Source organism: Sinocyclocheilus anshuiensis, unplaced genomic scaffold (assembly GCF_001515605.1).
Source record: "Sinocyclocheilus anshuiensis isolate Anshui unplaced genomic scaffold, SAMN03320099.WGS_v1.1 scaffold940, whole genome shotgun sequence".
In the NCBI taxonomy this organism is placed as follows: domain Eukaryota; kingdom Metazoa; phylum Chordata; class Actinopteri; order Cypriniformes; family Cyprinidae; genus Sinocyclocheilus; species Sinocyclocheilus anshuiensis.
In genome coordinates, this window is record NW_015549620.1 from 562,657 (window position 1) to 572,014 (window position 9,358).

A 9,358-nucleotide genomic window follows, 5' to 3' on the forward strand; every position below is an offset into this window, starting at 1 on the left:
GGCAACCCTGTTCATAGGCGCCACCTGCTGTCAGAGAGTGCGTCTCATTCAGACCTGCTGTTTTTGTTTCGTGCAGATGTTTTATGTAGCAAATAAATAAATAACACCTAAAGTCAGACCATTCTGTTTTTGTTTTAAATTCTGAAATTAATCTAAATCAAATCAAAAACAACTGCCCGTGCAGATCATGATTAAAATTCAGTGGTTGCCTCTAATTTCAAATGGCTAGATATTTTTGTTTAAAGCCAGTTTGTTTGTTATAAAGCAAATAGCCAATAAATATATTTGCTTAAAAATCAGTATCAGTATCAGAATCCAAGTTGCTAGTTAAAAAAAAAGAAAGAAAAGAAAATCTGAATTCTGAATCAGCTATGACCGGCGCATCACTAATTAAAATACTAAGTAAAAGGCCTCAAATTTGAAGTACAATCTGGGATGTCTTATCAATTCTTCAATAGGTAGATCTTGTCTTTCATAAAGGCCGAGGTCAGGGATCTTGGGTCTAAAAAGGTTGGTGACCACTGATCTAGAGCATGATTCTGGACCAGTGAGACTTCACCATGGGAGAGGACCGAGATATTAATAGTATAAACCATGATTAATAGATACAACAGAAACCAAGAGTCTGAATGTCAAAAAGCTGGTTTGTCCCTTTGACTACAAGCCATTAATTCCAGTGAAAAACGACATTCAAGAGAATGTAGAATAACAGCAGTGCTCTGAAAAGCTTTGAAATGAATCTCCCACACTGGCAGCAGGACCCTCGTCAGTCATCTAATGAACGTGAACTAATTAAAAGCCTCAACTCGCCACACACTGATGTGCTGTGCTTTGTAATCTATACACTGAAATGATGGTCTCCATTCAAACTCGCTGCAGACACACAAGTCCTCACTGACCCCATTTATTAAGCTAAAGATCCTTACTAATAGTACTATGTGACCACACTATACACACACACAAAACCCTCACAAATCCAGACAATAAGCCAGGCTATAGAGACACCATTTACTGAAATAATGAATGACTACCAGACATAACTCCACTCTTAAGCCTGAGGTCTTAGTATGAGAGTGTTTTTGAGCTCCAGTCATACTCTGTTTGGTCAGAATATCTCCTGCATGACTTAGAGAAACATATTAAATGAAGACCATATAAACATGGTATTCGTCCTGGTGTGGAGTTACTGGCAGGTTGCCTGATATTCCTCTGGATTTTGTGAAGGAAGTCATCCAAATGTTTATTGATTATGCTGTCTCAATTCGGCCTTGGTAAACAATAACCAGTCTTGTTGTACTACACTAGACCCTGTTATCAGTTATGGTTTGGTGGTCTTAGTGGCAGCTGTACTTCAGGTAAACTGCTGGCAGGGATAGTTGTGGTTCCAAATTACCTTCATTGTATGGACAGAAAAAAAAAAAAAAAAAAAAAAAAAACACACCAAAACTGGGTATGATTCAAATCACATAAGGAGGTGGCATGTTTGGTCAGAATATCTCCTGCATGACTTAGAGAAACATATTAAATGAAGACCATATAAACATGGTATTCGTCCTGGTGTGGAGTTACTGGCAGGTTGCCTGATATTCCTCTGGATTTTGTGAAGGAAGTCATCCAAATGTTTATTGATTATGCTGTCTCAATTCGGCCTTGGTAAACAATAACCAGTCTTGTTGTACTACACTAGACCCTGTTATCAGTTATGGTTTGGTGGTCTTAGTGGCAGCTGTACTTCAGGTAAACTGCTGGCAGGGATAGTTGTGGTTCCAAATTACCTTCATTGTATGGACAGAAAAAAAAAAAAAAAAAAAAAAGACTCATCCAAACTGAGGATGAGTAAATGTGACAGACTTTAACATTTGATTAACACTTGGTCTAAATGGCACCTTTACAGAGAAAAACAATCAGAGGTACTTTATTTGGTTTCGTTTGGAGACCTTTCAAGTCTAAAGGTTTGTTTTAGGTTTCCTAATGATTGTTGATAGGTAAAAATAATGCAGGATTTCTCATCCATAACTTGAACGCGTCTTTTCAGTTTACTTGGTTTATACGGTGGATACGTGTTTATTCACAGCAAGAAAACTGATCAGCAATGACAGTGGATTTCAACCTGTTGCATAAGAGCAAATACTAACAAACAGGCTTGAAGGATCATAAAGAGTGACTCTCTCTTTATGACTAGTGTGCAAAATAGCACACTAGTGGCAGATGCACATAATGTAGCATCTGCATTTGACTGACATATTTAGAACGAAACACGTTTTAATGATGGAGAATGGCTTTAAGGGAAATCCTGTCAGCATTTACTCGCTTGTTTGAAACCTGTATGCGTTTTCTCATGGAAAATTTAATATAAGATGTTATGGACAGACAGTAACGGTTAACTTTTAATGCATAATTTTTCATACAGTTAAAATAAATGGTTACTACAGGATTCTGCCTACCAAGCATTGTATTTTTTACGCAAAAAGAAAGTCAAATGAGACTGAAAAAACACGAATGTGAGTAAATTAAAAATTGTATTTGTGTGTGAAATGCCCCTTTAATTAGTCTGCAAATGGGTACAAATTTGGGGATGAGAAGTGCTGCATTTTGGACGTTATTTGCTCAAATTCGTGGAGCATGTGAGCCAGCAGCTGGTTAAAGAGAACAGCCTGCAAACCGAACAGTCTGTGCCGAGCTAAGATGGCCAACTCCATCAGCTGTGCCACTAAACACGTACTCTTCACAGGGGAGAGACATCACAATCAGGTCATGCTCACATCAAATCCATCGAGCAATTGCATGAATGATTAGATGCCTGCAAAAAGATAAAATGCATTACCCAAGCGAAGCGCAAAAATTGCGCCAGCACTGACAAATAATCCACCTCCCATAAATGAGAGCATTGCAAAAATAACGGATCAGAGTATAATTGTATCATGGGTCGAACAAAACACTAACATTAACTCGAGAAATGACTTAATGCCAAACAGTGATCTAAGACTGGGCCTCTAATAGCAAACGTTACATGAATTCGATACCTGAATTCGCTTCTTGTGTCTCCTGCGCTCCGCCATGATTTCTAACTTCTGGGTTCCCTTGACGTGGTCACGAACAGAGTGGGGAGGGAAGTCTCGCGATATTTCGAATTGCCCGTGATCAGTCACTTCTTCGCTTGGCAAATTAAAATCTGAATGAATGAATGAATACTGCCATCTGAAGTGCAGGTGAGGTCAAAAATAGAAGATTTTTTGTAGTGAGAATTATTAGATCAAATATTAGCTATCATAAATTTAACATCAACCTAAAATCATCCTTTCTTGTTCAATAAAAGTTCGACACCTAAGAAGTAACATTTGAACCAAGGTTATTATGAAACCTGGAATAAAATAAATGATCATAAAAACCTTTTATTAAGACAATAAAAACCATAAAAAACTATAAAAATAAAACAATAAAAGCCATTTTCTTCAGTTTATTGTTGTGTTGACTGCATTGATTAACCATTCAAAGTGATTGTAAGAATAAAATAATCAAATATATTTTTAATATGGGAATTGTTTTATTAACAACTACAAAACATCATTTGATATCTGTCCCCTTCAAGTAATAGCTTAATTTAGGCTAAATGTAATTTCATATTTATTGCTAGAAAATTACAAAAAAAAAAAAAATCCACACAAATAAGGGATTTAAGATTTAAGGGATTTAAATAATGTATTTTCATTTTTTTTTAAGAAAAGAATGCTGTATATTCTGTTTTGTGTGTGTGTGTGTGTGTGTGTGTGAATGCTGTATATGAATCTTTTTATCATATCAAATGAATCAGATAAAGACCAAATGAATCATTCTTTTTATTTTCCCCATAGCAAACAGTATATGACAACAGAGAATAATTTAAGTTGGAAGTAAAAACCAAAATACAATTGTACAATGAAAAAGGCTGTAATGATAAAGACAAAAAGATTTGTGAATGATTTACTGACTTATTACAAAATATATATACATAGAAATATCCATCATTCGACAGTCTACTAGTCTGCTGGAAACCACATTCTGAACCTACTGCATAACACGGATCATAATATATTTGTGATGAATATTTAAAAATATAGAATCAGTAAGTTCACTACAAAAATGTCAGTGCCTGTCTACTTTATGCATTCAGTGTCAAAACAGTAAAGGATTTTGAGGTAAAAAAGAAATCCAACAGTTCTGCATTCTTTTTCAGGTGGTCTCACTCATCTGGGTCGGTGAGGGATTATCAGCTTCACTTACAGGCTCCGTAGATTTAAGAGCTTCTGTGTCTCTTGGGCTGCTGAGCAGCTCCAAACTGTTGCAGTTGAGGGGGGAGCTGATGTCTGATGATCTGTCCCCGCTTTTCTCAGGTGGAGGCTGCAGACCGGAGACGGGGAGAGGCAAGTTCATCATGTTGTAGAACATGTTACCCAGCCGTCGGGACAACTGAAAAGAGAACAGAACAACCTAATGAGTTAGATGAGTTCATTCTTTAATAAACTTAAATTTTTTGAAGCCCAAGGACCTCTTGGAGGGTAGAGAGAACCCTTAAAATAATCTGTCATATATGTGTATTTTTCATTTTATATATACAAAATATACATCATTTTATTTAATATTTTAATATTAATTTAATTTTAATGATGAACCTTCTTACTGAGATAGAATTTGGTCCTTTTGAAAGATGGCGAATACCTGTGATCGTATCTTGAGCGCAGGACCGAGCTTTAGCCCAAGTGTATCCAGGAGGTGGTCCTCTGTAAGAAGAGGTAACGTCTCTCCATCAATCATATGGTCTTTGAATGTCTGCAATGGATGACACACAAAAGAATGAGACTTAAAGGTATATAATTGTAATTGCATTTTGTGATTTTACATTTTTATTACCTGTGCATATTCGGCACAGCTTGGTATTTCACTGATGAAGTTGTAGACGTCATCAACTGACCACTTGCGAATATCTTCTAATGAAGACATTTCTTCTCCATTAAGAAACATATTAGGATGTCCTAGTTGAAAATAAACCAAAAATTAATAGGTAACTCTGACTATAATGAAACATAATTTTAATATTTCTTAAAAGAAATGTATATCGGTTGACAAAAAATGTCTAACAAATAGCTAAATACCAATGTTGTTATTGTTAACTAAAAGTAAAACTGTAAAAAAAAAGTTTTAATTAATTCAAACAAAGCTGAAATAAAATATAAATATCAGATGAAAAACTTCAACTTAAAAAATGTCAACAAAAATCATATTGCATTGGCAGCTAACTGAAACAAATAGTTTAATATTTTCAGTTTAAGTACTAAAATTACTAAAAACAGAAATAAAAATAAATTAAAGCTACATAGAAACATAAAAAACTCAAATATGACAAAAGCACATAACAACATTACTAAAACTTCAACTAAAATTAAAATGACAACATATTATAGAAAATATAATAAAGTCTAATTCAAAATATTAATACATATTATAATAGTATATAAATAATACTACTAAAACAACACAGTTAAGCTCAACCACTGCATTTAAAAAAGGTAAACTAACAAACACACCAAGTGGTACAAGTCCATTTCCTGGCATGGGGAGCATGTAGGGTATCCCTGAGAGCGGGCCAGCAACAGATGGGTACAGAAACTTTTCTTGGAAAGCCGAGCAGTGGCTGGATATGTCTTTGTCACTAGTGCTAGCACTGCAGTTGGTGACTTCTGCACATCCCTCCTGTCCACTAATACATGCCTTGTGAACCCCTGGCTCTCCTTCCTTAAAACTTTTCCTACTACTGCCAGAAGACAGCTCTGTTTCTACTTTGGTTTGGTGTGGTTTGCCTTTCGCTTCAACTTCCTTCTCCTCTCCCGAAGCAGCTCCTGGACTCTGCTCGACGTTCTTCTCTTCTGATTGGCCTTTGGGGAGAGTGATGTTGCTGTCTGAGCTCTTATGATTGGCGGACCTTCTGCCGGTCCTGCGTCCTCGCTCCCTTTGCAATGTGTTGATCGGTGGGTAAGGGCTTGCCATTAGGAGACTGTTAGCATGCAGGTCTTCAAGGGCAGTGCGATGGATGAATACATCATGACTATCTGAGAGCCGCTGGCGTCCCCTGAAAGCTGTTGGATTGGGTTGGATGCCTTGGTACATCATGGGATTCTCCATCCCAATAAGACCCTTTTGGTGGGAGTTCTCCAGTTCTTTTTGGTGCAGGATAGCATTCATCTCCATCCTCATTAAAAAAATAATTTACAATTAGTGCACGCCCACTTTTTCAGAGGTTGTGGTTCGGGAAGTATTTTTTCCATTAATTTTTCTCTGGGATTTTAAAAATGTCTTTGTTAAAGCATTATAAGCCATAAACCAAGACTATGTACAAGGTACATTGTACAAGGTACAAGATTGTATACTTTAGTGAAGAAAAGAAGTACAATCCCATGAAGCATTGTGAATGACATAAAATGAAGGAGAAATACAAATCTATTCATTTAGTTAGATATATAGACAGATAAACACTATTTTTAAAATTATTTTGAGAGTCCTTGCCTGCAGTGCTCTTTTGGCACTATTTGCTCGCTACTACTCTCTGACTGGTGGAATTTTCTGTTTCGCGTTAAACGTGATTATTTTAAAAACAAGCTGAAATAATGCAAACAGATGTTTTCAACATAGGAATATACCATCAATTAACTGCCTCAGAGATCACAACAGATCTGTCTTTCCTATGGACAAAATGAATGTAGTTTTTACTTCCAGAACTCGACTGTTGCACTCTATGGATTTGTATTGCATTCATCTGTATGACTTTACTCCCGTTTAACATAGTTATAGCAAATACACTGAAATGTACCTGGCTATGTTCTGTTTGTGAATGAACTCTTGCCGTCTAGCAACCGTCTCCATGGATTCAGTTGGAAGGAAGCCATAACCTGCAAAATGGAAAAAATTGTAAAATTAGGTTCTTCTTTCTCTCTGAGCTTCCCCTGTACTTCTCTACATTTAACCAGCATATAATTTCATTCTAACCTGTGCCAGGGAATCCTCTGCCTGGAATAACTTTGGAGTTTGGGGGCAGAGATGGGCCGAAGTGAGCACCCATGTGGATTTGTCTAGCATCAGCTGATACCATTTCAGTGGGCGGCACAAGGTCCCTGCAGATAAAGAGGAATCATTCATCATTAAAATCTCACTAATTTAAACTGCATAGTTAGCTGCAAATGCTTTGGCAATAAATTTCCATTTCTTGTCATGCCATTAAAGCTCATGTAAATTGAACCTATAATATCCATTAACAATTAAAAACTCATTCTCTTTTACTGTCTTGGTTGTTTTGGAGTTCATTCTAACAGACCTTTCCATGAAGCGGGGATCAAACTGTGCAGGCACACCCTGCAGTCTCTGCTGCCCCTGAGCCAAGATCTGTGGAGCCATGGCCATCTGGTTCCTCATCATGAGCTCCTGCCTTTGCCGTATCTCTGCTTCAAACACAGGGGAACAGATGAAGGTGTCTCTAGCCTAATAGTAGCTCTTTCTCAGCCATATTTCTTCATGGTTGTGATCAGCTCTGGTTAAAGTGTTCTATGAACTCTGCCACTTCCATGATGAACTCTTACCTCCAGCAGACATTCCATTGACCAGTCGGTACCAGTGTTTCTCATCTAGGGCACCTTGCTCTCCCAGCGCTGATAACTTCCTTAGCTGTTCACGTGGGGTCATGACACTGCCTCTTTCCTTAGTGTAACAAACATAGGCTACATTCTCGAAATGTAAAAAAACAATCACTGCATTGTATGGACAAAAATACAACGGAAGTCAATGGGAACTGAAAGTGTTTGGTAATCAACAATCTTCAAAACATATTCTTTTGTGTTCAGATTTTTTAATTCAGCAACTTGTTTCGTTTGTAAATAAATCAGTGTTTGGAACGAATCGGTTTAGTTAATTAATTATTTATTCACTCATTAAGACGGTAACTTGTCACCACCTACTGGTGCAACTATGTAAGCTGCAGATCAAGTCATCGAAATGGTAAAATGCCTGGAAGTTATGATGTATTTGGCATGATGTGCCTATTCACTGCCAATACTAAAATAGCAGCGAGACGAATTACATAATATTGACACAAGACACACAACCGATTCCACCGGCTCAGAGATCAGTATTACCCTTTTCTTGACAGGTCAGTAAACAACACACATTTAAGAAGCGACCAAGAAAAAAAACATTAAGTGAACTCAAACATCAATGTTAGAATGGATAGATGTCATGTAATGAAGTACCTGTTCACTCCTCCTGTGCTTTATCTTCACTCACTGAGGTGTAAAATGTTTCGGTAATGTCACTCCTTTCAGTCTGAAATTGAAAAACCAGATACAGAGAGAGAAAATGATAGGCTGTAACCAGTTTGTCAACATCTCTGTTCTTCAGTAGTAGAGATTTCGAGTTAAAATGATTAGCCTGAATTTTAGAAGTGTAACAAGTATAGTTTTGCTAAAAATTTCTAAGCAAACCAGAGCCAAACAAAAAAACAGGGCTATAACATTAGAAAAATGTATATATTATATTATAATAATAACATGGTATTGTATTGTGATATTATGCACTTCATTTGTTCTACAGATTGTCATGTAAAAAAAAAAAAAATCGGTCAAGTGTCTATTTTTCCACCTGAGAGAATTTGTTTACAAGAATATAACAAGCCTAGATAATTAAATCTACAGATATTTATTCCTGGACAAATTCTCCAAAATTCTGTATGGGACAGCCTCTGTGCGTATTACCCGTTATGAGGAGCCGTTCTAATCTGAGTCCTGTAATCCTCCTGTTAGTCCAGCAGTCTGCCTAGTACATCTGCTGACCTGTATGCGTGCAGTCCTGCTGTCAGCCATCCCCCAAACTACCTTCAGGGACCCTATTCCCCCCTCGGATCCTATTAGCTAAATCCTGACTATATAGCATTTTAAAGGGATGTGTTGGAGGTAATCCCAGAGTTTAGAGTTTTACCCCCAGCAAACCTTTCCTGTAAGCATACCGGACAATACACCCTAAGTGCTAAGCCTATTAGCCTCCATTAGCCCCAGAGACGTCCTAAAAACACCTTGGGGGATAAATCTGGGATACAGTTGGTTTATGTGTTAAATGTGGTGCAGGCAGACACACCGTCCACCTTGTTAAAACTCTGCCTGATACACAGAAGAGACCGTTTAATATGGAATGAAGAAATGATATTTATTATCTGTATGTATTATATATGATCATATTTCTATGTTGAACTATTCTATATATATTCTATAATTGAATAATAATATAAATAATAATAATTTAAATATATATAAAGTAAAAGTATATATATATATATATATATATA

At 36.7% G+C, this 9,358-nt stretch overlaps 2 protein-coding genes across 3 annotated transcripts in view; both read right to left on the reverse strand.

Annotated features, from left to right (window-relative positions):
* LOC107659352 (translocation protein SEC62-like) overlaps positions 1-3,154 on the reverse strand; it is an 11,489-nt gene extending 8,335 nt beyond the window's left edge. Inside the window, exon 1 of the mRNA XM_016448269.1 lies at positions 3,024-3,154. Coding sequence (XP_016303755.1) covers positions 3,024-3,059 — 36 coding nt within the window. The 5' untranslated portion in view covers positions 3,060-3,154. The remainder of the gene's footprint in view (positions 1-3,023) is intronic.
* A 698-nt stretch (positions 3,155-3,852) lies between these two features.
* The window catches only part of samd7 (sterile alpha motif domain containing 7), a 7,098-nt gene continuing 1,592 nt past the window's right edge, over positions 3,853-9,358 (reverse strand). The window contains exons 3-11 of one of the 2 annotated variants that reach the window (XM_016448354.1): positions 8,271-8,343; positions 7,605-7,722; positions 7,343-7,469; positions 7,018-7,142; positions 6,842-6,920; positions 5,562-6,223; positions 4,888-5,009; positions 4,696-4,806; positions 3,853-4,446 (exon numbers count right to left, since the gene is read on the reverse strand). In XM_016448354.1, the coding sequence (XP_016303840.1) occupies positions 4,210-4,446; positions 4,696-4,806; positions 4,888-5,009; positions 5,562-6,223; positions 6,842-6,920; positions 7,018-7,142; positions 7,343-7,469; positions 7,605-7,707 (1,566 nt within the window). In that variant the 5' untranslated portion in view covers positions 7,708-7,722; positions 8,271-8,343 and the 3' untranslated portion in view covers positions 3,853-4,209. The remainder of the gene's footprint in view (positions 4,447-4,695; positions 4,807-4,887; positions 5,010-5,561; positions 6,224-6,841; positions 6,921-7,017; positions 7,143-7,342; positions 7,470-7,604; positions 7,723-8,270; positions 8,344-9,358) is intronic. The other variant, XM_016448355.1, reaches the window with a different exon arrangement.